General features: G+C 36.6%; 1 protein-coding gene across 6 annotated transcripts in view; it reads left to right on the top strand.

Annotated features, from left to right (window-relative positions):
• ASCC3 (activating signal cointegrator 1 complex subunit 3) overlaps window positions 1–27018 on the top strand; it is a 351170-nt gene that overhangs the window by 7916 nt on the left and 316236 nt on the right. For 5 of the 6 annotated variants that reach the window (XM_055535387.1, XM_055535391.1, XM_055535392.1 and 2 more), the window contains exons 2-3: window positions 12801–12931; window positions 14471–14621. In XM_055535387.1, the coding sequence (XP_055391362.1) occupies window positions 12842–12931; window positions 14471–14621 (241 nt within the window). In that variant the 5' untranslated portion in view covers window positions 12801–12841. Of the gene's footprint in view, window positions 1–897; window positions 932–12800; window positions 12932–14470; window positions 14622–27018 lie in introns of all 6 variants that reach the window. The other variant, XM_055535388.1, reaches the window with a different exon arrangement.

Here is a 27018-nt window from a genome sequence, read left to right on the forward strand (position 1 = left end):
ATTACCTTGGTGAAGAGAACATTTAAAGTAAGATGACAGGTTTATATCTAGAAGTCACTTATGTGAACGGAGTACTTAACTTTGAAAACTCACTGACATTAGACAGTACAGATAATTTTTTTAAAGTACTTTTAAGATCAGAAATTAACATCTAGTACTTAGTGACCCAGATACTTTGTGATTTATACTTACTTGGAGATTTTTATAAGCCACTGAAAAACATCGATGTTTAACCTATACAGGTGTCATTTTTATTAAACAATCAATAACTACCATGATTTTCTTGGTATCTTTACTGTAAAAATGGTTAACTAGCAATCTTTAGAGGTTTCCTTTAGTAATTATGTTCTAAAAAGGTTGGAGATGTCATTGTTTCATACTCATTTTTTTCTCTGAAATGTAGTATATATAATTGGTTGGTAAGAAGAATGGCTTAGAACGTTAGAATATAAGAAAGAAGGAGAAATACGAATCTGAGCCTTTCAGACATCTTTCAGTTTAGGAAGCTGTGAGTAACAGAGTATGGAGTGAGAGTTCAGCTCAGAACAGGACACACAGAAAGTATTCTTATTAACTGTATTTGTCAGGGTGCATTTCTGGCTAATACAGAGTGAAAGAGAGTACCCTCTTTTAGTAATTAAATCTTTAATTCAATAAGATTGAAACAAACAGTTCAGACTAGAATGTTAAGTAACAGTCCTGGCAGTACATTGTTTCAGAAAGACTAAATAAAGCACGCATTACATTAAATAACACGTAACTATGATAAAATTCTTATGTATTCTAATTTGTAACACCCAATGAGTTAGTAATTTCCTTTTCTGTTTTTATATTTCTTGTTTACAACATAAATTCACCTCAGTCCTGTTGTTAATGCTTATTTTTTCTCTACTTCAGAGAGAGGGGTAGAGATTTCATCTGCTATTTCAAGGTATGTGCCAACTTCTTTTACATAGTGTCGAGTTAGGGCTGTTCAAGAATTTCCTCTACACAAAACAGTAAATAAAGATCAAAGCCATTATACTCTTTGATAAATTTTTTTTTTAGGATTTGGAGTGTATAATCCTAGTTTATTTGCATGTAAAAACTATCAGATTTCTAAAAGATCACTGGAGCTCATATTTGGGAATGTGGTGGTGTTCCATATAACTGTGGTACAGAGGAACAAGTGTGCGAGGTCAGGAAAATGCTTTCTCTAAACAGCTAAAGCTAACTCCAGAGCATCACTTGAGTTTTGGGTTTGGTGTATGAGGGTACCTTATGAGAGGTTTCAGTTAAATTAATCTTCTCAGGGCTCATTAGGGGACAGGAACAGAGTCCCTGAGTCGATCTTTCCAGAGGCCCATAGATTGGAGTGGAATGAGAATTTTGCCTTTTTCAGCTAATTTGGGCCGCAACCTTTTCCACTGGAACGAAAGGAAAATATGTATTGCCTTGTATGTAGTGAGTCTGCTCCACACGTTCTCTGGAATATGTGTGCTGGTTTGTTCCTTGTGGGGTGTTTTTTCTGACTGTTCTTCTCATCTGTGCTGATATCTTATTCTGGCCATTTATCGTCCCAGGAATATTTAAAAGAAAGGCTTTTCTTATCCTTTGTTAAAAGTAAGTATAACCTTGGAGGTCTTCTCTAGACTCTTAGGTTAATAGTTACGAGTCTGTCTAGGTTTTCTCCCCTGTCTGTGGTTGGTAAACCTGGAGTTAATGTAAGTAAGTAGTTGGAGGGAAAAGTTAGAGAACAAGAATCTTGTATATATAAATTTTATTCTTAACAAGCCATTATAGATTTTGATTCATATGAAAGGTGTATATGTTGTTGTTGTTCATTGTTCAGTCGCTAAGTTGTGTCCAACTCTTTGTGACCCCATGAACTGCAGGACATTAGGCTTCCCTGTTCTTCACTATCTCCCAGAGTTTGCTCAGACTCATGTCCATTGAGTCAGTGATTCTATCCAACCATCTCATCCTCTGTTGCCCCTTTTTCTTCCTGTCCTTAATTTTTCCTAGCATCAGGGTCTTTTCCGGTGAGTTGACTCTTGCATCACGTGGCCAGAGTATTTGAGCTTCAGCATCAGTCCTTCCAATGAATATCCCGAGTTGATTTCCTGTAAGACTGACTTGTTTGATCTCTTTGCTATCAAAGGGAATCTCAAGAGTCTTCTCCAACACCGCAGTTTAAAAACATCAACTCTTCGGCGCTTACCTTTCTTTATGGTCCAACTCTCACATCCATACCTGACTACTGGAAAAACTATAGCTTTGTGTATATGGACCTTTGTTGGCAAAGTAATGTCTCTGCTTTTTAATACACTAAGTTTGTCATAGGATTTCTTCCAAGGAGCAAGCATCTTTTAATTTTGCGGCTGCAGTCATCATCTGCAGTGATTTTGGAGTCCAGGAAAATAAAGTCTATCACTGTTTCCACTTTTCCCCCATCTATTTGACATGAAGTGCGGGACCAGATACCATAATCTTAGTTTTTTGAATGCTGAGTTTTAAGCCAGCTTTTTTGCTCTCCTCTTTCATGTTCATCAAGAGGCTCTTTAGTTCCTCTTCACTTTCTGCTATTAGAGTGGTATCATTTGCATATCTGAGGTTGTTCATATTTCTTCTGGCAATCTTGATTCCAGCTTGTGCTTCTTCCAGCCCAGCATTTCTCATGATGTACTGTGCATATGAGTTAAATAAGCAGGGTGACAATATACACCTGACTTACTCCTTCCCCAATTTGGAACCAGTCTGTTATCCCATATCCAGTTCTAACTGTTGCTTATTGACCTGCATACAGATTTCTTAATGAGGCAGGTAACGTGATCTGGTATTCCCATCTCCTTAAGAATTTTCCACAGTTTGTTGTGATTCACATAGTCAAAGGCTTTAGAGTAGTCAATGAAGCACATTTTTTTTTTTTTAAATTCCTTTGCTTTTTCTGTGATCCAGCGGATGTCGGCAATTTGATCTCTGGTTCCTCTGCCTTTTCTAAATCCAGCTTGTACATCTGGAATTTCTCTGTTCACTTGCTGTTGAAGCCTTGCTTGAAGGATTTTGAGCATTACATTGCTAGCATGCAAAATGAGTGCAACTGTATGGTAGTTTGAACATTCTCTGGCATTTTCTTTCTTTGGGATTGGAATGAAAAGTGACCTTTTCCACTGCTGAGTTTTCCAAACTTGTTGACATATAGAGTGCAGCACTAACAGCATCATCTTTTAGATTTTGATTCATGAAAAGAAATGTATATGTATGTATATATTTATCTTTGCTGTGCTTTCTCAGTTCTCCATGTTCCAGGTGTGTTTCCTAACTTGATTGGAAACTATTCAAGAGCCATTGCTTCTTACTTAAGAATGAGTTAAGATCTAAAGTGAACTTGTTTGGTGAAGGTTATGAATAGTTACAAATTTCCCTTGAAAGTCCTTTAGGAAGACACCAGGTTGTCAAAACCTACTGTCTCTCAATATGTCATATACAGCCACACTTTTCCTCCAAACTTGGGACATATGGTAGTTTCTAAGGATGAACGATGAAAAAGTTGGCTTGTGTTTAATGGCCATGTATATTTTTTTAAAAAGGGAACTGGGTTTTAAACCTTGGAGTCCTGCAGTACAGCAGGATTCTCAGTTGGATATGCATGTAGTTATTGAAACAGACTTAAGGGAGCATCATATTCTTGTTGCTCACCCCCGTTCACTCAAGAGCATGTGTTGAGTAATATGAAATAGTGGACAGAATCTCTAGCATTATTTTTTATGTCTGTCTATACCTTGTATTTGGTTTCCTTTGTTTGATTCAAATAATTAATTAAATATACCTAAGATGTGACTTCACATTAACCTATTGGTGGCATAAAGTACAAGGCAAATAAGGAATACAAGTTCAGTACAAGTAACTAAAATTTTTCTTTAGGATTTACCATGAAAAAAAAATCTCCCCCTTTTGAAATGGTATAGTAGAGGATTTTATATATACGTGTGTGTGTGTGTGTGTGTATGTGTATGTATATATATATATATGTACTACCATCATGGCTCAGAGGGTCAAGTGTCTGCCTGCAGTGCGGGAGATCAGAGTTCAATCCCTGGGTGGGGAAGATCCCCTGGAGAAGGAAATGGCAACCCACTCCAGTATTCTTGCCTGGAGAGTCCCATGGATGGAAGAGCCTGGTAGGCTACAGTCCACGGGATCGCAGAGTCGGACACGACTGAGTCACTTCACTTCACTTCACTTCATATATATATATAATATCTATTAAGGCTTATTTTTCTGAATTCTAATTTTAACAGTGTTAATTATATCTATATCACAACTTGATTTTTTTAAACAGGTGAATTAAAATATAAATATTTTAGCTTATTTTTTCTAAAAGGTATTGTATGTGGACATATAATTCTGTTTTGGCTATTGAAATCTTAAATTCTAATTTTTGTTCCATTCACAGCCTCATCCATCCTTTCAGTGCTTTTATCCCTTACCTACATTATTTCTCTTTTACTTTCTTTTTCCCCTCCTAATAATTACCTGGTATTCATGATCACCAACAAGCAATTGCTTGACTTTATACTTATTAGGAAATATAGTTCGTTTCTTCTTGAGCTTTTGTTATTTATTTGTAATTAAAAATATTGTAACTGTATTTTCCTAAAATTGCTATCAAGCAGTTGGACCCTTTTTAGAGTTGAGAAACATGGTTTGGAATATGAAAAATAAATCTTATCATTTTTAATATGCTACTTTAGAATAATGTGTACTAAAATTCTAGCTTACAAATTATTGGTTAATATTATTTCACAAAGGGAAATACGTTACTGTCAGATATTTTTCTTCCTTATTTGAATGTTAAAAAGGGCGGTTAACTTCTTCAAAACAGTTTCTGTTTATCTGTTTCTGTATATCTGTCAATATATCTAATTGACAGTCTAAAGGCTTATTCAGATAACCATAGAGGAGTACTTCAGGGAATAGGAAAAAAAAAAAAGTGACTTCTAGGCTTTCTATCTTTTAGAAAGATAGATATATTTGTTTTGAGGGATATTTTTATTTACATAGTTTTGGTTGGAATAAAAATTACTGGGGTAGCAATTGCTTTGTAGGTCAGTTATCTTGATAAGCCTTCACTGTATCTTATATCAGAAAGTTTAATAATAAACATTACGATGTCTGTCTTTAAGACCGCTTAGTTGAATGTCTTTTCCTTTTGTTTTAGACCTCAAATCCAGCACTCAATCATTTGCACCATTTAGGCTCCACTGCCCTCCTATTGTCCCTGAGTTATAAAACCTTAACCCTATATAATGCCAACCTTTGTTCCTGTGCCAGATTGTTGCCATTCTAAATTTATGGTTTCCAATATGGGATGAGCATTCATTTGCCACCTGAAAAATCCTTTTATGATTTATTAGTCAGTTTCCTCTCATTGTTGATGGTAAGGTCAAACTTTTGCCTCTGTCTTCAAAAATTCCATCTCACTTTATTTTGGCTGGTTTTGGATGTCAAAGAAAATAGGAGTCATTTGGTGGAACTATCTTTTACCATATTTTTTTCTCTCCCTATTTACCTTCTGCTTCCCTTATAAACATATATGCACTTCTACTCACCCAGCCCGCCACACTCCTTCTATCCAAGTGGTATATCTAGACCCATGGTTGTCTCTCTTGCTTTCTCAGGGACCCTACTCTCCTAAGTCATGTTCACAGTCTTTGCTTTGGTTACTCAACCTGTCTTTATTGGCTCTCATCAGATTTATAGAATTGTGCTGAACTCTCTCTTGTATTACTAAAAAGTCTTAACCCTATGTTTTCACTGTTTCTTGCTTTTTCTTCTCAACCACATTCCTTGAAAGAGTCGCTAGTACTCAATTTCTTCCTTTCCATTTATGTTTCACCTACTGAAATATGCTTTCTTCCACCATTTTTTTTTTGAAAATGTGTTTTCTAAAGTCATCTAAGACTTTAGTGGCTGAGTGCACTGGACTATGTAGCATAACATTTGAAACCTTTTCTTGTGATACCACTTTCTTTATATGACAGCTCTTTTTTGACCCTTTAGGACTCTGTCCTTGGCCCTCTACTGTCTACTCTCAAGAGGTTTTTAGGGATACATGGATGGATTTCATGGCTTTCATGCATCCTCTGAAGTGAATTACAAAATGTTTGTATGTGTGTATGTCTATTTTCTTAGGGAGAGAGTCTGCAGGTTTATATAAATAATTTCACATAAAGGAGTATGTTCAACCATGCTTTTAACTACATTGAAGGGATAACACTAAATTCTGTCCTTCTAGCCCCAGACCTCTGATAGGAAACCCTAAACCATATTTCCCACTTGATGGCTCATGATGAAAACTTTCCAAAGCAGAACTAATCATCTTTCCTCTTCCAGTATGCCTTCTCTACATACACACTCTGCTGTTCTGCCTTTCCTGAGCTAGAAAGGTGGGGGTCCTGCCTCTTTCACCTTCATCCTCACATCCTATCTGTGAATTTATTATGTCTCCCAAATAAAAACATTTGTCAAATCCATCCTTTTCTGTCTTTTCTTGCTTCAATTGTATCCTCTGTTTTTCACCTAGTTTCTTGAAATAAATTTCCAAATAGTTTGCTTGTCTCCAATTTGACCTCACCTTTAATCTGTTCACTACACTTAAATCTGAGTCATTTTTCTACAATATGTTACATTTTTTAGCAAGATAAAAAGTACTTAAATTGAGACATGCTGTTGGATCTCTGCTTACATCTTTAATTTCATGAGTCTCCAAATGAACTATTTTATAGGTTTTTTAAAGCAATAATCTGTTGGTTTAGTTTTCCTCTTTATATATTTACCTTGGAATAACCTTTTTCCCCCACTCAAGTCCTTTAAAATCTCAGTTTCCTTCCTTCTTACCTACTTTCGTTTCCACCTTCTTAGGTGTTTCTCCCTTGTCTTCCTACAGTTATATCTGCTTAATTATTGCAGCTGTTTTTCTTTCTTTTCAGCTGTATTGTATACTTGTTATCTAGGGTAAGAGGCAGTCATACTAGAACTGTTTCTTTTTCCCCCTTTTTAAATCTCTAGATCCTGCAGTGTATCTAATACATTGTGGGTGATCTATAGATATTTGTTGATTAAATGAATAACCATAAGATTGAAAATTTATTTTTTCAATTTGAACTTTATGCATTTCAGATACCCTTAAATGTTTGGCGATCTTTTTACTGGTATAGGATACAGTGGGTTTTGAAGAATAGAGTTCTGTAAACCTTATTTATACCCAGTGCTTAACACAGTTCCTGCTAGATAGGAGATCCTAAAATATTGTGAATAAATGATTAACAGGTAACTATGAAGAAGTGAACTATTATATTTTACAGTGGTGGTCATTTAACTTGAGGAATAAAGTAGATAAAACCAAATAAAAAAATCAAGGAATGTGCTTTACTTCATTTTTTGAGACGTATAATTCATACTGATTATTTTGATGATCCCTGGGGGAGCTTTAAAGTTTCCTGTTAGTGTAGAGTCTAACAGTGTGACCTCAGTACCAGGCCCTACTATAATTAGATCTCTTCTTAGAGTTTGGGTGTGAGCAGTTTGTTGTTTTGTTAGGATTTGTTGGATTGGTGAGTTTGAATAAAAATCAATGAAGTCTTACTCCTTGCTTTTTAAGGAGAGGGACAGGACATTCAGATTACTGTGAGATATGTCAAAATAATAATGAGAGATGCCAAACTCTGTTAATTCTTAAGACCTTGCCTGAGGTAGAATATTCCATGTATCACATGTCTCTTGTTCTGATATTATATTTTGAAAGCACTAACATGTATGGTTAAAAAGTAGGTTCTGAGGCAGAATACTGTTCAGTTTAGTGTCAAGACCTTTCTTTAAAGACTTCTGACTTGTCAGTCATGAATAGAATTCTTATCTTTGAATAGAATTCTCTCAATCTAGGTAGAGAATTTAAACTCCAGTGCCCTGAGGCATACATTTTATGCTTTACTACTCAATGGATGATATTAACTATGTTCCATCTGTAGGAGAATTGAGAAAAAAGTCACTCAGTTCACTTTCAGGAAGACTTCTCTCACAGATCCTCATTGAGAAATACTGCTGGGAAACAGATTGTGCACTGAACTTAAGCCGCTGAGTTCTTAATATAGGTGGAAACTTCGTGGTTACTGTTGGTTTAGACAGGACTGAGATGGTGACTTTAGAATAAAAGATAATACCTCTGAAACAGTGGTTCTCCAAATGTGGTACTAGACCTGCTGCATCACTAGAGAACTTGCTGGGAAGATAAGATCCTGTGTCCCATCTCAGTGCCATCTGGTCTGCTGAATAGAAGATTGGGGGTGAAAAGTAGGGGGGTGAAGCTCAGCAGTTTGAGAAGCCCTCCGGGTGATTGTGGTGCACACTGAAGTCTTGCAACCTCAATGTCCACTGACTCTTGCTTTCATTTATTCTTCCACATGCTCCAGAAAGTATGTTATGTTGTGTTAGAAAAATCCCAGTGTGATTCTTTGAATCATCTCATTTCCAGAAATGTTCTCCTAAACTCATTCCCAGTGGGTAGCTGAAATTTAAAGTCAGCCAGTGAGGGAGTTTATTTGCAAATTGGATCATTTTACTTTTCTGACTGAAATTCTTTATTGTGATGTGGAGAATCCAGCTGGTTTTTACCTCACCTGAATCATACCCTTTACTTACAGATTGGCAATGCAAACAACTATGTTTTTTAATCTTTTGTGTTTCTGATTTCTAATCTAATTGTATTTTATTCAGAAAATGTGAACTATATCTGGAATCAGCAGATTAATTTGGTTACCCTGAGCCCAAGAATGATTTAAAGAAAAAAAAAGAATATACAGCAGAGGCTCCCTGCCACACCTAAAATATTTGCTCTTTTTCTGCAAATTTTGTTGTCCGCCAGTCTATACTATACTTAACTTTTTGACATTTGTTGAGATTTACTAGAGATGGGAATACCAGACCACCTGACCTGCCTCTTGAGAAACCTATATGCAGGTCAGGAAGCAAGAGTTAGAACTGGACATGGAACAACAGACTGGTTCCAAATAGGAAAAGGAGTACATCAAGGCTGTATATTGTCACCCTGCTTGTTTAACTTATATGCAGAGTACATCATGAGAAACGCTGGACTGGAAGAAGCACAAGCTGGAATCAAGATTGCCAGAAGTATCAATAACATCAGATATGCAGATGACACCACCCTTATGGCAGAAAGTGAAGAGGAACTAAAAAGCCCCTTGATGAAAGTGAAAGAGGAGAGTGAAAAAATTGGCTTAAAGCCCAACATTCAGAAAACGAAGATCATGGCATCTGGTCCCATCATTTCATGGGAAATAGATGGGGAAACAGTAGAAACAGTGTCAGACTTTATTTTTTTGGGCTCCCAAATCACTGCAGATGGTGACTGCAGCCATGAAATTAAAAGACGCTTACTCCTTGGAAGGAAAGTTGTGACCAACCTAGATAGCATTATTGAAAAGCAGAGATATTACTTTGCCAACAGAGGTCCGTCTAGTCAAGGCTGTGGTTTTTCCTGTGGTCATGTATGGATGTGAGAATTGGACTATGAAGGAGGCTGAGCACTGAAGAATTGATGCTTTTGAACTGTGGTGTTGGAGAAGACTCTTGAGAGTCCCCTGGACTGCAAGGAGATCCAACCAGTCCATTCTAAAGGAGATCAGTCCTGGGTGTTCATTGGAAGGACTGATGCTGAGGCTGAAACTCCAGTACTTAGGCTACCTCATGCGAAGAATTGACTCACTGGAAAAGACTCTGATGCTGGGAGGGATTGGGGGCAGGAGGACAAGGGGACAACAGAGGATGAGATGGCTGGATGGCATCACCAACTCCATGGACATGAGTTTGAGTGAACTCTGGGAGTTGGTGATGGACAGGGAGGCCTGCGTGCTGCGATTCATGGGGTTGCAAAGAGTCGGACACAACTGAGCGATTGAACTGAACTGATACATAGGCCATTTAAAATTGTTACAAATGTACTTGAAAAGAATATATATTTTCATTTATTTTAGGTTAAATTCACTAATTTCACTGCTCAACTTCCATTTTTTTTGTTGTTGATTTGACCTATCAATAATTGATCGATTATTGAACTTTCACTTTGATGTTGGACTTGTTACTTTTTTCTATAAATCTGTTTTATTTTGAGGCGTGTTGAGGTTTAATTAATTTTTATCAGGGCATGCAAATTCAAAATGTTTATACCTTAGTGAGCTATAACTTCTAATATTATGTAGAGAGGTTTTTTTTTTTTTTCCTCCTATCCTTAATAATACCTTTTGTTTTAAAGTCTCTTTGATCTGATCTGATGCTGTTGATACAGCCACTAGATACTTTTGGTTATCATTTACAGGAGGATCTTATTCCATCTTTTAACTTTCAACCTTTCTCTGTCCTGTTTTAGGTATAGCTCTAGTGTTTATTATATATATATATATATATATTTTATATATATATATAATATATATTTATTATATATATATAATATATATTTATTATATATATATAAACTTGATTGCTGTTTAGTAATTCAGGCTGTCAATCTTTTGGTGTTAAGATTAATTTGTTTACATTTATTGTGAGTATTGATATATTTGGGCTTCTTTCTCTTTGATCTACTTAATTTATACTTGGTCTAGTTGTAACAGCATACTGCGTTATTCAGATATCTCTCTCTTGCAGAGTACCACTTTTGTTTTCACTGTATCTAATCTATTATTTAACTCACTATTGATTGTTTTTTTATTTAAGTATGTAGTTTTATTTCTAAAAGTTATATTTTCCAATTTGCCTAGTCATTTTGCTGTTCTTCATTTTTAAAAAATTCTCTTATTTTGTTAAACATTTCATACAATTTTTTTATATATAGTTAATATAGGAACTGGAGATTTTACTGAGAATCAAATTTTATAATAACTTCAAGGGTGTATGCAATCAAGAAGAGCAGAAACAGGGAGTGGTCTGAGGCATCCTATATGGTCTCCTAGTTGCTATTCCAGTCCCATTAATGGACAGATACTCTTTGGCTCAGAATAATTAGTGAGGTCTCTTAATTGAGGTGTGTAGGTCTTTTCACACGTTGAGAAGTGCTTGGGTTACAAAACATCTCTATTTTTAGACTCTGGAGTGGGAATCCTAATAAGCTCTGCCCTATTGACATTTGGGGCTAGATAATTCTTTATTGTGAGGAGGCTGTCCTGTGCCTTATAGTGTGTTTAGCAGCATCAATAGGCCCTACCCACCAGAAGACAGTTGCACCCACCCAACTCTCCAGTGACCCAAAGCGTCACCAGATACTGCCAAATGACCCAAGTGGGGCAAAATTATTTCTGTTTGACAACTTTCATAGCTTGGGCTTCCCTGGTAGCACTAGTAGTAAAGAACCCACCTGCCAATGCGGGAAACACAAGATGCAGGTTCAGTCCCTGGCTTGGGAAGATCCCCTGGAGAAGGGCTTGGTAATCTACTCCAATATTCATGCCTGGGAAATCCCATGGACAGAGGGGCCATGGGGTTGCAAAGAGTCGGACACAACTGAGCACACACGCACATAGCTTATGTGACATTCTCCAGGGAGCCATGCCTTATAAATGTATATATTGTAGTTTTATTATAATAAGCAAGCTTAAACCAAGATAGCCCTCTAAGAGTATTCCAAGGTTGAGGACCCTCTTCATAATAAATAGTCTATCTGCCAAAAGACGAGTTGTTCAGTTGTTAGCATGTAAACAAGGATTAGATCAGATCATCTGACTTTTCTTTGCCTGGGAGTTCTCCCCTTCCTCAGCTGCTCTGATTGTTACCATGATTTCTTTTTCTCAGTTTTTCATCCTTCTATTATTGACCACACAATTGTTGTTGTTTAGTTGCTAAGTTGTGTCCGACTCTTTGCAACCCCATGGACTGTAGCCCACCAGGCCCCTCTGTCCATGGGATTTCCCAGACAAGAATATTGGAGTGAGTTGCCATTTCCTTCTCCAGGGGACCTTCCCAACCCAGGGATTGAACCCACATCTGCATTGGCAGATTCTTTACAACTGAGCCACCAGGGAGGCCCAACCAAGACATTATTGACTGCCAAACATATTGCTTTTCTGTTGTGTTTGCTAGCAGAGATGAGTGAAATGAAGGTCTTTTTTTTTTCTTTTTTTTTGTCATGAAGCTTACTCTTTGTCAGGTGAGACAATATATAAATAAGTAAATAAGAGACTATCAAATATTAATTAGTGCCTGTAAAGAGAATAGGAGTTTTGTATTATGATAGTAAGTGGGTAGCTGCCCTGTCTGTAATTGAGTGATCTTTTAGGCCAAGAACTTTGTTTAAGGAGGCAATTGTATGAACGTCAGAAGAGCACTCCAGGTAATACAAATGCATGTAACTGGAAAAAGCCAGTGAGACAAAAAATAAGAGATTATGTGAGATGAAATCAATGAGCATAAAATGAAATTGGAGAAAAGATGGGCAAATGCTTTTATCTCTGTCATTGTTCCTGGTTGTCGTACTTAGAAATCTATACAATTCATTTGAAGGAATGTTATAGTAGTACCCACAAGCAAGTGTTGTTGGTGTTTTTTTGTCTGTTTTTTTTTTTTCCCCCACCTATAAGACAATGTGTTATAAAAGAACTACGTGGGTAGAAAATGTGTCAAGAGAACTTTTCAGCGTTGGTAGCAATTGCTTTATAAGTGTTTTCTTTATTTTAAATACAGGCTAATTTGTTGAATGTGATTATCTCTCCCACCTCCTCTCTACAGTTAAATATCATCTTGTTTTGTTTCAGTTTCAAGTTTCTCGTTGTATGGATCACTGATTGAATAATAGATGGCTTTACCTCGACTCACAGGAGCCTTGCGCTCCTTTTCAAATGTCACCAAGCAAGATAATTATAATGAAGAAGTGGCTGACTTACAGGTACATTGTTTTAGATAAAATGATTATAAATATAAAATATGGGCAGATATTTGATATTCCTTTTCTCAATTCTGTGTGCATTTTAAAAAATGGTAAATTTTACCTTCATTTCTGTTCAGTCACTCAGTCCTTCTCCTCCCGCCTTCAATCTTTCCCAGCATCAGGGTCTTTTCAGATGAGTCAGTTCTTCACATCAGGTAGCCAAAGTATTAGAGTTTCAGCTTTAGCATCCGTCCTTCCAATGAATACTCAGGACTGATTTCCTTTAGGATGGACTGGTTGGATCTCCTTGCAGTCCAAGGGACTCTCAAGAGTCTTCACCAGCACCACAGTTCAAAAGCATCAATTCTTCTGTGCTCAGCTTTCTTTATTGTCCAACTTTCACATCCATACATGACTGTCAGGAAAACCATAGCTTTGACTATATGTGCCTTTGTTGGTAAAGTAATATCTTTGCTTTTTAATATGCTGTCTAGGTTTGTCATAGCTTTTCTTCCAATGAGCAAATGTCTTTTAATTTCATGGCTGCAGTCACCATTTGCAGTGATTTTGGAGCCCAAGAAAACAATTGGTAACATCCAATTGGTAAATGCATGATATTTTTCTTGGGTCCAAAATCATCAGTACAACCAAGGGGAAAATTAAAGAGTTGGACATGACTTAGCAGCTAAATGACAGGAATAACATCTGACTCACTGCTTTTCATTTGGTCAGAGGATGTCACAAAGTTTAATCCAGGGATCAAGTTCAGTGATATGAAGTAAAATATTTACAGCTTTCTGTGTCAGTTCTTGAGGCTGGAAAGATTTAGTCTCATGGAAAGACTATGTACAGATAAGAATCTCCTGGATTCCTAACCTGTTGTAGGATCAACCTTAGGAAAGCAATACTGATTTGAATATATTGAACCCATCATTTGTTGCTGTCGTTCAGTCCCTAAGTCATGTCTGACTGTTTGTGATCCCCTTGGACTGCAGCACACAGGCTCCCCCCATTCTTCACCATCTCCCGGAGTTTGCTCATATTCATGTCAGTTGGGGCAGTGATGCTTTCTAACTGTCTTATCCTTTGCCACCTCCTTCTCCTTTTGCCTTCCCATCATAGGAGTCTTATTTTCTTTAAATGCCTTTCATCAAAAAGCATGACATAAAGCTCTTATATACAATATGGTCTAAGCTATGTAAAAAACAAGCAGGAAAATGAAAAGAGGTTTGTGGTATGTTACCAATTGTTATCTGGGTGTTGGACTTTTTGCATTTTACTTTGCCATATGAAAATTATTTCATAATGAGTATTCATTGTGATTAAACTAGAGAAAAAGAAGCTTTAAAAAACATATCTTTGAATAAATGAGGCCCTTTTAAATCACATTTAAATAAAGCTCCTTCTGGGAGCTGTAAATTTGGATGTGAGTAGATACAATTTTGCATTCTTATAGAAGGTGCCAAGTTGTATGATTAATGAAAAATATATGTGATAAATGATAGATTCGAGAAAAGTTTTAACCAGTATGTTTCTGTATTATGCTGTCTGTTTCAGATGAAGCGGTCTAAACTTCATGAACAAATTGTAGGCTTGGACCTGACATGGATGAAGATTGTAAAATTTTTGAATGAAAAACTGGAGAAGAGTGAAATGCAAAGAGTAAATGAAGACTTAAAAGCTATATTACAGGCTGCAAAACAAATAGGTATAGTCTTGTTTTTGTTTTTTTTAAACCACTAAAGTTCAAAAAATAGATTCTTTTTAAACTATATACTAAAATTCCCAGGAAAGTATTCATAATTATAAGATAGTCTTATCTATCAAAGAGCTTAGGATTCAGGGATGCAGAAGTAAGCTAATTAGTATAGTAAAATTAAATTTGAAGGATCTTTAGGAATCTATTTAGAGTTTTAAACCACTGTCTTTACTGAAATAAGGATAGGGTAAATTAAAATTGTCATACAGCTGGAAGGAAACTTAAAAGCCATGTAGTTTTTACTCAGGCTACTTTCCCAAGATTGAAGAGAGCAAAACAAATGCCTCTTTGGTAAAGCATCTGAATTTATTCATTGAAATTCGTTGCTTCATTCCAGACTCTGATAACTAAAAAGCATACTTTAACACTGCTGCTGCTGCTGCTAAGTCACTTCAGTCGTGTCCGACTCTGTGTGACCCCACAGACGGCAGCCCACCAGGCTCCCCCGTCCCTGGGATTCTCCAGGCAAGAACACTGGAGTGGGTTGCCATTTCCTTCTCCAATTCATGAAAGTGAAAAGTGAAAGTGAAGTCGCTCAGTCGTGTCCGACCCTCAGCGACCCTATGGACTGCAGCCTTCCAGGCTCCTCCATCCATGGGATTTTCCAGGCAGGAGTACTGGAGTGGGGTGGCATTGCCTTCTAGTATACTTCTAACTTCAAATTCAGGTTTTTACTTACAAAAGCTTGAGACTGATAACTGTGGCTCTGTGTGATCTGGCCTTCATCTTTCTATCTGATCAGGAGTCATCCTTGCTTTTCCTAACTGTGCTTCACAGACATGCAGCCTTTCTCACTTCCTCAAACCCACCAGGTTGGTGCCACCTGTTTGGGGTTCTTTCTACATGCTCTTCCCTGTGCTGAGAATGTTCTTCTGTCCTAGTCTTAGAGTGGGTAGATCCTTTCTTGTTTCTTTTGAAGTTATTCCCTTAATGAGACTCTCATTGGTCATCTAATCTCAAATGATTACCCATTCTTTATCTTGTAACCCTTGGTAACATTTTCTCCACAACATTTATTATTACCTGATATTTTGCTTATTTATTGCCTTTGTTTTGCTCGGAACAGGATCTTCTTCTTCTTGTTCAACACACACCATCCCCGGTGCTTAGAATAGTGCTTGGTATATTTTAGAGTCTTAATGACAGTTCACTTGACAAATAAATGAAAATTTTTTTCAGGTGATTTCTCGGTAGAAGGAAAATTTAGATTCTTACTTCACCATATGCTGGTTGACCAATTTTGAAAGGTGTTTCTATTTTATCTCATATACATGAATAATTTTCATTTATGATCATCAAATCTTTGAATTTATTATTCTGATATTTTGACTTTGCTGTATCATTCAGTTATCATTGATTTGCAATATAGTATGATGTTAAATTTAATGACCTCATAGTTTTATGTTGTGAAAATATAAAATGAATGTCATATATGTTTTTGCAGTGAGATAATGTTTTGAAATTCAAGGATTTTGGTAAGACTTGAGTTTGTTTATTAAGCCTGGGAAAAATAGAGCACACTGATGTGATTTGTGATAGCATTTGACATACAGTCATACTTTATATTTTAAGAATATTGTGGCAGTTGGGTTCATTGGAAAATAACGGTGAAAATGCAAAGTCTCCACTCTAACTAAATTACCTTGAATAGGATCTTAACCCTTCCGGGCTTCACTGTCTTCATGTGTAAGGTGTTAGAATGATTTTGGGTTGGGGTGTCTGACTCAGATAGTTTTCAAAAACTATAATGTCATTCCTCTTCTTTAATTTATAAAAATACCTCAGAATACCTAGCAAAGGCAGTACAAAATAGTAAGCTTATTCAGCACCATGACTGAATTAATTCTTTATTAAATGATGTGGAAGTTAAGATTTTAAAAAAGTAAGTTTTCCTTTACTACTTTCTGCAAATATCCCTGACAAGTCAAAAATTATTGTTTTAAAAGCCATTTAAAATATAACTTTAAATGTATTTAATATTATCTATTAAATATAATCCTAGGAGTTTTGCCTGTTAGCAAAACATCTGATTCAAACTCAGGGACTAAACTATTGACTGATGTATTTAAATAATTGAATATTTTGAGATGTAATATCTCAAAAGTTTAATACTTTTGTGACAGATGAAATCTTGGGGTCGGATTTAGGCAGGTGCTCTTTTTAATGGTGTGTTTAAGTTAAATAACTGTTAGCTTTTTAGTGAAATTAGTAGTTGACTGGTAGTCATCTAGTCTGAATGAAAAATACTGGTGAGACTGGGAATTTTATTAAAGCTAGCAGCATTAAGAGGATTAGTCTTATGGAAAAAAAAGTCTGTGTGTTTTCTCTTATATCATTCTTTTAACACAGGTAATTTTTATGTAATTGTGTTAAAAAGGTGGAACAAGAGAATAAAGAAAAAGAAAATTACTTGTATTTCAGTTGAGCGTATTGGTATGAGGTACTTAAGACCATGTATATTGACGAGTCAGAGTAATGGGTATTTCAGCTCAAGGGGACATCAGGGAACATCTTGTCCAGTCCCATCATTTTGTGTGTGAAGAAACAGGGTCCAAAGTTCAGTGAATCCTGTGGTTGAGTTGTGGCACTTCTAGGCTTGGACCCAAAGTTTGAAATGGAAACATGATGGAATTCTAGATTCTTTCCTTGTGGTCAGAGGTCAGGTTCTGTCAAGTCTACTGAACAGCTGTTCTCAAATTGACTCCCTCTACATATTCGCTATTGCCCTAGTTCAGGCTTTTACCATGTCGTGTCTGAGCCACTGCGGTAGCCTATTGTCTCAAACTTCCTTTCTTATTCAACTTCACTGTCACTAGACTGATCTTTATAAAAAGTAAAGCTCATTTTAGCCCCAGTTTGGTGGCTCAGCTGGTATCTGCCTGCAATGTGGGAGACCCAGGTCGGGAAGATCCCCTGGAGAAGAAAATGGCAACCCACTCCAGTACTCTTGCCTGGAAAATTCCATGGACAGAGGAGCCTAGTAGGCTACAGTCCATGGGGTCACAAAGAATTGGACATGACTGAGTGACTTCACTTTCTTTCTTTATTAACTTTTTAAACCAGATTCCTTAGAATGGGAAAAGAAAAGCTCCTTTATGAATTGGAATAATTTATCTTCTTCCCATTCTGTCACATGTAACCTTTATTCCTAACATATGTAATATTTACTGTAATACTTTACTGGGAAGTACTCACTATTTTTTCTCTTTGTAATTATGTGTTAGAATAACTTTCCCCATTGTGTTCATCTGGTAAAATGCTTCTCATCTCTGAAGAAATGGCTTAGGCTTCATCCATGTCTTCTTCTAATGTTGTTATTCCTTATTAATGTTAGCAGACGGTGTTCCATTCGAATGGCATCTCTTCCATACCTTTTTAAGAGTACTTTCTCATTGTTTGGTATTTACCTCAGTCCCTTCACTGATGGACTGTGAATGCCTTAATGATACAGGAATCCGAGGAATCCCAGTGTCTTTGTACTCCAGTGCCTAATGTGGTATGAGGCATATAGTAGATGTTCAATAAGGAAATGAAGTATTGAGAATCCAACTAAAAGTTGACTGTGGTCTTGACTACCTGTGATCCTGATAGTGTCTTTCAAGTAACAGCTTTTAAAGAAGTTTTGTAATTTTAAAGTACTTTCTTACCTCTCAGATTTACATTTGATATATTCCCGTGTCTTTTTTACAATTTTATTCTCCGTTCAAGAATGTTTTAATAATAAAACTTAGCTTGAGGAAGAAAATACTATAAATTATTTTAAAATAGTGTTTTTGGCCCTTAATATTAATTTATTTAATTACTCATTGTAGACATAGATGTGTCATTAGAAAATTAATTTATCAGGGTCAGTATAAAAATCAGTTTTATTTCTCTTTACAAGAAGCAAATTTGTAAAAACGCCATTTACAAAAGTACTAAAAATTATCAGATACCTGGAAGTAAATTTAACAAATGATGAACAGGACTTCTTCATGAAAAACTAAAGTATTATTGAGAGAAATTAAAGATGGCCTAAATCAATAGGGGGATATACAAAAGATGGAAACACTACAATAAAGTTATCATTTTTATCCAAATTGATCTGCAGATTCAGTGTGATCTAATCAAGGTCTAAGCAGGTTTGTGTTTGTGAGTTGTGTGTACATGGAAATTGTCAAGATAATCTGAAAGTTATATGGAAAATTAAAGGTGACGAGCAGCCAAGTCAACCTTGAAAAACAAAGAGGGAGAGCTTACTCTTTGGATATAATAATATTGATTTATTATAAAGATCAGTAATTTAGACAGTGAGGTATTGATCCAAGGATAGACAAACAGACCAGATGGAAGAGGGTCCAGAAACTAGCCTGTGGATATTAGAATACTTGATTTATCATGAAGGACTTCAAGTGTGAGCCATGACTGATTGTTCAGTATGTGGTGTTGGGTCAACTAGATGTACATATGACAAAAAAAATGTATCAATACAAATAATTGAAAGCAACTTATAAAATGAAACTGAAGCTCAGAACAATAAATCTAAAAGATAATATAGAAGAATATCTTCATGATCTTTGGATATAGAATAATTTTTTAAACAAAAAACAGCTTTCATAAACGGAATGATTGGTAAATTGGACTACATTAAAATTAATGCATTTTATTCTTTCAGTGTAAAAAGGCAGGTTATAGAGTGGGAGAATATATCTTCAACATATGACCAAAAAGATATCTTGTGTCTACAATAAGCTCTATAAATCAATAAGAAAAGGACAGATAATTTTGTGTAAATAAAAATGAGCAAGAGTCTTGAACACTTTGCAGAAGATAATGGAATAGCTAATAAATATGAAAAGATGCCCAACCTTGATAGTAATCAGGGAGATGCCATTACATACCCATCAAAATGGTTAAAATTAAAAAGACTGACATACCGATTGTTGGTGAGGCTCAAGAATATGAAAACTAGAATTTTCATCCACCTCTATTAGAGTTTACATTGGTATGACTGCTTTGAATAACTGTTTGATAGGCTCCTCTGTGGTTGGACAAGTGAAATTTAAGTCTTGATACAAAGTAATAGGTACATAAGTATCCAGTGTAAGTGCCTGTACATGCAGAGACATGTGTGTTCATGGCTACATTATTTGTAAAAACCTTATGATGGAAACAGCCCAATTCACTGTTAAGTAGTGGCATGGATAAATCATGATATATAGATTACCTTATAACAATAATAAACCACAGCTACGTGTAACTTTGTAAACGCATCTTATGAATGTAATGTTGACTTAAAGAAGCTGAACAGAAGAACAGATCATGTGATTCTGTTTATATGAAATTGAAAACTAGACATTACTAATGTCAGGTTTCAGAAGTCAGGATAGTAATGACTGGGAATGAATATGGGAGAAGTTTCTAGGGAGTTTATAATGTTCTGTTTCTGGAAGTAGTTACCCAAGTTATATAGGTGTGTTCATTTTGTGATAATTCTTTAAGTTGTGTTTGTATTGTATATATCTTGTTATATTCAAAAACATAAAAATTGTGCTTTTCATATTATCAGTTTTCATGAAATGTTTCAGACTGATAAAATTAAAAATGTATATAGCAAATACCTGTGTATTCACCATTTAGCTTAACACTTGACTATCTTTCCTTCCAGTTTTCTTTTTTAAAAAAATAAAATCTTACTGACATGGTCAGAACTGTTTATGTACCTTGCTCAGTCTCTGGTAACTGATATAAATAGAATTAAAAATTGGTATTTATCACTCTCATGCCTATTTTTGTTTTTATGACATTTATATATTCATAAATATATGTTTTAAGAATGTATTCAACTCAAATATGAAAACCTACTAAAGTGATAGGGAGCAAGTAAGTTTATTTGTTTTCCTCTGACACCCTCCCTCTGCAGAATTCAGCTTGGTTATGTTAGGGGTTAAGGCTGCTAATGGTTTGTCCTTTTCTTTGTACTTCTTGGCTTTTGTTCACCATGTCTGCTCTACTTCTGGCTGTCATATCTTAGCATTAGAGTCTTTGTTAATTTTTTGAGAGTAGATTATTTTGCTAGGTTTTCTGATAATTGAATCATCTCTGCATTCCTGAAATAAACTCGACTTGCTTATAGTTTATTTTTTAGAAATATGGATGATTCTAGTAAGTTAGTATTTTGTTTAGGATATTGCAACTGTATTTTTGTACCATCTTTTTGTTTTATTTTCAGTTTTCATATTTTCTTTTAGCCTAGATAATTTCAAGTTATCAGTTAATATATGTGGTACAAATTCAGTTCTGTCATTTACTAGTGGGTGGCTAATTTGTGTTTGTGTGTGTTGTGCTTAGTTGTTCTGTCGTGTTCTTCTCTTTGCGACCTCATGGACTATAGCCTGCCAGGCTCCTCCATTCGTGGGATTTTCCAGGTGAAAACACTGGAGTGAGTTGCCATTTCTTCTTGCAGGGGATCTTCCTGACCCAGGGATCAAACCTGCATCTCTGTCTCCTGCACTGGCAGGCACATTCTTTATCCACTGAGCCATAGAGAGCTAATTAATATTCCTGAATCTGTTTCCTCTTATATAATGTGATGATAGTAATAATTCTTATGTGTAGTTGTTGTTACATGAAGAAGTACTACAAAGTGCCTAAAGTAAAGCCTGGCAAATGATTGTCAGTGAATACTTTTATTATAACCTAGATGTACCAGTAGCCATTGGTAAACAAATAGTGCTCTGAGTGGTTAAATGTTATGATAGATGTATATGCTCAGTGATGTGGTGCCAAAAGGTCAGGAACTTCCTAGGGTAAATCAGGAAGGAATTCTTAAAGAGGGAAACTTGGGACAGAGTTAGATTGTGGTTTGAATGCTAAGGGACAGAGGTGTGTTATATTTATGTTTCTTTCACAAGAGAAATTGCAACATGAAAAAGCTGAATAACTTAATGAAAATCATAGATGACTTTACAAATGTATAAACAGGCAGTCCAGATTACTTGGCGATATGGCAAAACAGCTGTAAGTTAAATGGCTGTTGTAGCAATGGCAGGAGTTGGAAATAGGATCAACTCTTCACAATTTGCTTTAGCTTATCAGTATATTCTTCATTTACAAATTATTATGACTCCCTTAAGTATAAGGCAATTTATACTGCCCTCTGGTAGAGGTATTTTTAAAAGTTTCCAGTTAATTTTCTGTATTGTATTAGCAGGTATAATATTACTAGGTGCCTGATAAATGGATGCAGCACTCAAGTGTATATTTAAAACATTTTTCCCCCTTAGAATTTAAAAAAAAAAAAAAAAAAGGTCAGTTAATTCTCAGTGAGCTATAAGATTTGTTCAAGGATAGAGTTTCTATTTCCTTCAGTTCAGTCGCTCAGTCATGCCCGACTCTTTGCGACCCCATGAACCACAGCACGCCAGGCCTCCCTGTCCATCACCAACTCCCGGAGTTCACTGAGACTCACGTCCATCGAGTCAGTGATGCCATCCAGCCATCTCATCCTCTGTCGTCCCCTTCTCCTCCTGCCCCCAATCCCTCCCAGCATCAGAGTCTTTTCCAATGAGTCAATTCTTCGCATGAGGTGGCCTAAGTATTGGAGTTTCAGCTTCAGCGTCACTCCTTCCAATGAGCACCCAGGACTGATCTCCTTTAGAATGGACTGGTTGGATCTCCTTGCAGTCCAAGGGACTCTCAAGAGTCTTCTCCAACACCACGGTTCAAAAGCATCAATTCTTCGGCACGCAGCTTTCTTCACAGTCCAACTCTCACATCCATACATGACCACTGGAAAAACCATAGCCTTGACTAGACGACCTTTGTTGGCAAAGTAATATCTCTGCTTTTCAAGATACTATCTAGGTTGGTTATAACTTTCCTTCCAAGGAGTAAGTGTCTTTTAATGTCATGGCTGCAGTCACAGTCTGCAGTGATTTTGCCATGCTAAGTCACTTCAGTCATGTCCGACTCTGTGCAACCCCATAGACGGCACCCCACCAGGCTCCCCCGCCCCTGGGATTCTCCAGGCAAGAACACTGGAGTGGGTCGCCATTTCCTTCTCCAATGCATGAAAGTGAAAAGTGAAAGTGAAGTCGCTCAGAATGTTGCTTAGTGATGTTCAATATATGGTTTTATTATAAAAAAGCTTTTATATAACATCAAAACTTTTATGTTAGCCATTTGGTTACTTGAGAAGTCAGGTTGTAATTTGATGCAGAATTTTTAGTAGAAATGATAATATAGAGACTGGATGCTGACTTAAAAGTCTGCCATGTAAGATGAGTATTCACATTTTGTAATGAATATATGTAAAATTAAATAGTTGACTTTAAATCATGGGGACATGTTTTGGTCTATTTTTAATCTCTTGTGTTAGTTACTACTCCCTTTTTTGGTACCAAATATGTTTCTCTGTTCATTTTCTTTCATTTAATTATTTGCTCACCCGGAAGGCAGTAATTTCTATATCAATCTAGAAATAATCTTAGTATTTAAGCACTTCATTCAAATTAATACATTGAACATTTCTTGAATACTTTACCCACTTAACGCAAGATTTTGATGAGGTACTTTCATGCACAGAGTTACAATTTCTCTAATATAATGAAACTCATTATTATTACATTACTATGGCAATTTAAAATTTGCATCACGTAAATTGTTCAGTTTATTCCCCCAAAACCCATATGGGTAGTTGTTTACCTCTATTGCATCATAAATTTTTTAAGTTAAATCACTTGTGTTTTTTATATGTAATGTTCTCGGAAAGCTGATACAAGTATTTTCCATATTTATAAAGTAAATTTAATCATAATTATCAGTTAGATAATCTCTATTCAAATATAAAATGTTTATAGCCTCTTTCCTACCTTGCTATTTTTAACAAGTGAAATGAGCTTAAGTTAACTCTGTGATGCAGGGTTGTAATATTTTGGTATTTACAGTTTTTCAAGTGTCAAGGGTAAAATGGACATTTAAAGTTTGGCCATAACGTGAAACAAAAAATTTGTAAAATATTTTCTCCCATACATTAAAGATTTAACTGGTCAGGGAACTCGTTTGTTGACAATTTCTAAATTGAATATTTAGCAACGATGTAAACAGTTGATAGATATTTTTTATTCATTTTCAATTCAAATTTCCTACTCATCTTTTTTAATTATTTAGGTAGGCAGTTTAAAAAGCTGTAAGTTTCAACCTTTTAACTCTTAATATTTTGCACTAAAAGATCGCTGGGGTGGGGGGGGAGGAAGGCCTTTACTAGCAAGTTGGGGTGGCACCCTTGTTGCTGACCTCCTTGGGCACACAGTTCTCTGCTCCAATCCTGAGCTGCCTTCTTATCGGGGGTTCTCTGACAGCCAGTCCCCCTGTGGTTATACGTCATCACATGCGGACCGGGCGCAGTGACGCACGTCTCCGCCCCAGGCTGGAAGACACGCATGTGCAGTCACCTGAACGCGGCTTGATCCACGTCTTCATTATGCGTTAGTGCTGTGGAGAAGTGCGTTAGTGCTGTGGAGAAGTGCGTTAGTGCTGTAGAGAAGTTCCTTAGTTTCAAAATGTGATCGTCAGTTTCTTGGAGAGCCAGTAGTGCTAAGAATGCTGCTTTCAAATACTTCTCAAAAATTGCAGCTCCCAGATTCTCGAGTAGCACGGTGCAGAGTTTCAATTTTGAGAAACCCCTTTGTATTCTTGCCTGGAAAATCCCATGGATGGAGGAGCCTGGAAGGCTGCAGTCCATGGGGTCGCTGAGGGTCGAACACGACTGAGCGACTTCGCTTTTACTTTTCACTTTCATGCATTGGAGAAGGAAATGGCAACCCACTCCAGTGTTCTTGCCTGGAGAATCCCAGGGACGGGGAAGCCTGGTGGGCTGCCATCTATGGGGTCGCACAGAGTCGGACATGACTGAAGTGACAGCATTTGTGCTGTAGAACTGTGTTCATTCTTAGCAATCTGCCTTAGAGATGCGGTAAAGCAGGGCTTCCCTGGTGACTCAGACGGTAAAGAATCCGCCTGCAATGCGGGAGACCTGGGTTCGATCCCTGAGTTGGGAAGATCCACTGGAGGAGCGCATGGCAACCCACTCCAGTATTCTTTCCTGGAGAACCCCCATGGACAAAAGAGCCTGGCAGGCTACAGTCCATAGTGTTGCAAAGCGCAACACACAGCAGGTTATCCAGAAGAATTAGTAATTAGGCAAGGCTATTATTAATAATATGTGTGAAGGACCATTATGAACCAAGTTTAAAAGTATCTGTATGTTACTTAAATTTTTTTTATAGATGTACAAAAGGGCTCAAATTAAAAATTTAAAACCTTGAGAAAATTTTTAGATCTTTATAGGTGTTCCTAATGAATCTGCAATTTATTTTTTCTTCAAAAGTGAACTGATAACCTACTTTTTTCGCCCTCACTTAAAATATATTGTGGAGATTATTTTATAGCAAGATACATGGATCACTGCATTATGTTTGGGTTTTGCAGATCACGCTGGTGGTTAAGAAACCGCCTGCCAATACAGGAGATAATAAGAGACTGGAGAGACAAGGCCGCTAGGCTCTCGATCCCCTGGAGGAGGGCATGGCAACACACTCCTGTATTCTTGCCTGGAAAATCCCATAGACAGACGAGCCTGGTGGGCTACAGTCCATGGGGTAGCAAAGAGTCTGACACGACTGAGCAACTTCAAATGAGAATTAGAGATAAATCTGGGCTTCCCTAGTAAGCCCAGTGGTCAAGAATCTGACTGCCAATGCAGGCAACAGGGAAACGGCAGTCCACTCCAGTATTCTTGCCTAGAAAATCCCATGGACAGAGGAGCCTGGCTGGCTACAGTCCATGGGGTCACAAAAGTGACCAAAAAAAAAAAAAAAAACAAACCCCAAATAACTAAGAGATAAATCTACTTTCCAGAAGTGTAGTGTAGTAGAAAGAGTTTATTTAGGAGTTAGAAGACTTCTTTGAATCTTGCTCATTAAATAGCTATTTGATCTCTCCCAAATTTAATCTAAAGTCTCTTGTAGTATCTATAAAATGGAGATAATTTTGTTAAGAAGAATTAAGATAACTTAATTTAAAAGTTCTTAGTAAATTGTGTAAGAAAAATCCAAGATGCAAAATAATACCTTTACCAAAGAGCACATGTATAATGTTAGGTACAGAATGAGTTTGCAAATGTGAATTCCGTTTATAGTCAGACTTCCTTAGTCCCAGTCCTGTTGAATTATCTATTGAATTATCACAATCCATAACTTATCCAAAACCTAAGTTCTCCAAATCTCATATATAGACAGAATAACTAAAATGTACACAAAAACTATTTAATTAATTAAAGGCATTATTTGATCTCTAGAAGATATTTGTTATGTATTTTCCTAAGTACTAAAAGAATATGTCAGATGGTGCTTTATGAATTCTTTATAATCATGGAAGATTTTATAGACTTTATACTTGATTAAATAATGGACTTATATTGTGTGCTTAACTTCACTTGAATAAATTGTTAGTCTTCTACACACATGTGTAAATATCAGATACAATAGAAAGTTACCTAAGCAGGTGGTATAATGTAAAAACAGTAGTCTGGTGTCTTTGAGGCCTGGGTTCAGATAATTCAGCAGTTTCTTCTTCTTTTTTTTTTTTTTTTTAAGATTTATAGTCTTTTTTAAAAAAAAAAAAATATTTATTTGGCTGCACTAGGTTTTAGTTGCATCATGTGGGATCTTTAATTGCTACATGCAAATTCTTAGTTGTGGCATGTGGGATCTAGTTCCCTGACTAGGGATGGAACTCGGGCCCCCTGCATTGGGAGTGGAGTCTTAGCCACGGGCCATCAGGAAAGTCCCCCAAATTCAACGGTTTAAATCTATTGAGACACTTATTTTGGCTAGGTAACAGGGAATAAAACAATGCACACAGTATTTTATTTGCTTTGAGAGAGACATTTCAGCTAAACTATGAAACATGGGTAGGATTTGAGAAATTAGAGGCCTTGTTCAGTTCAGTTCAGTCGCTCAGTCGTGTCCGACTCTTTGCGACCCCATGAACCGCAGCACGCCAGGCCTCCCTGTCCATCACCAACTCCCGGAGTTCACTCAGACTTATGTCCATCGAGTCAGTGATGCCATCCAGCCATCTCATCCTCTGTCGTCCCCTTCTCCTCCTGCCCCCAATCCCTCCCAGCATCAGAGTCTTTTCCAATGAGTCAACTCTTCACATGAGGTGGCCAAAGTACTGGAGTTTCAGCTTTAGCATCATTCCTTCCAAAGACATCCCAGGGCTGATCTCCTTCAGAATGGACTGGTTGGATCTCCTTGCAGTCCAAGGGACTTGCAAGAGCCTTCTCCAACACCACAGTTCA

The sequence above is a fragment of the Bubalus kerabau genome, chromosome 9, assembly GCF_029407905.1.
Source record: "Bubalus kerabau isolate K-KA32 ecotype Philippines breed swamp buffalo chromosome 9, PCC_UOA_SB_1v2, whole genome shotgun sequence".
NCBI classification, from domain to species: domain Eukaryota; kingdom Metazoa; phylum Chordata; class Mammalia; order Artiodactyla; family Bovidae; genus Bubalus; species Bubalus kerabau.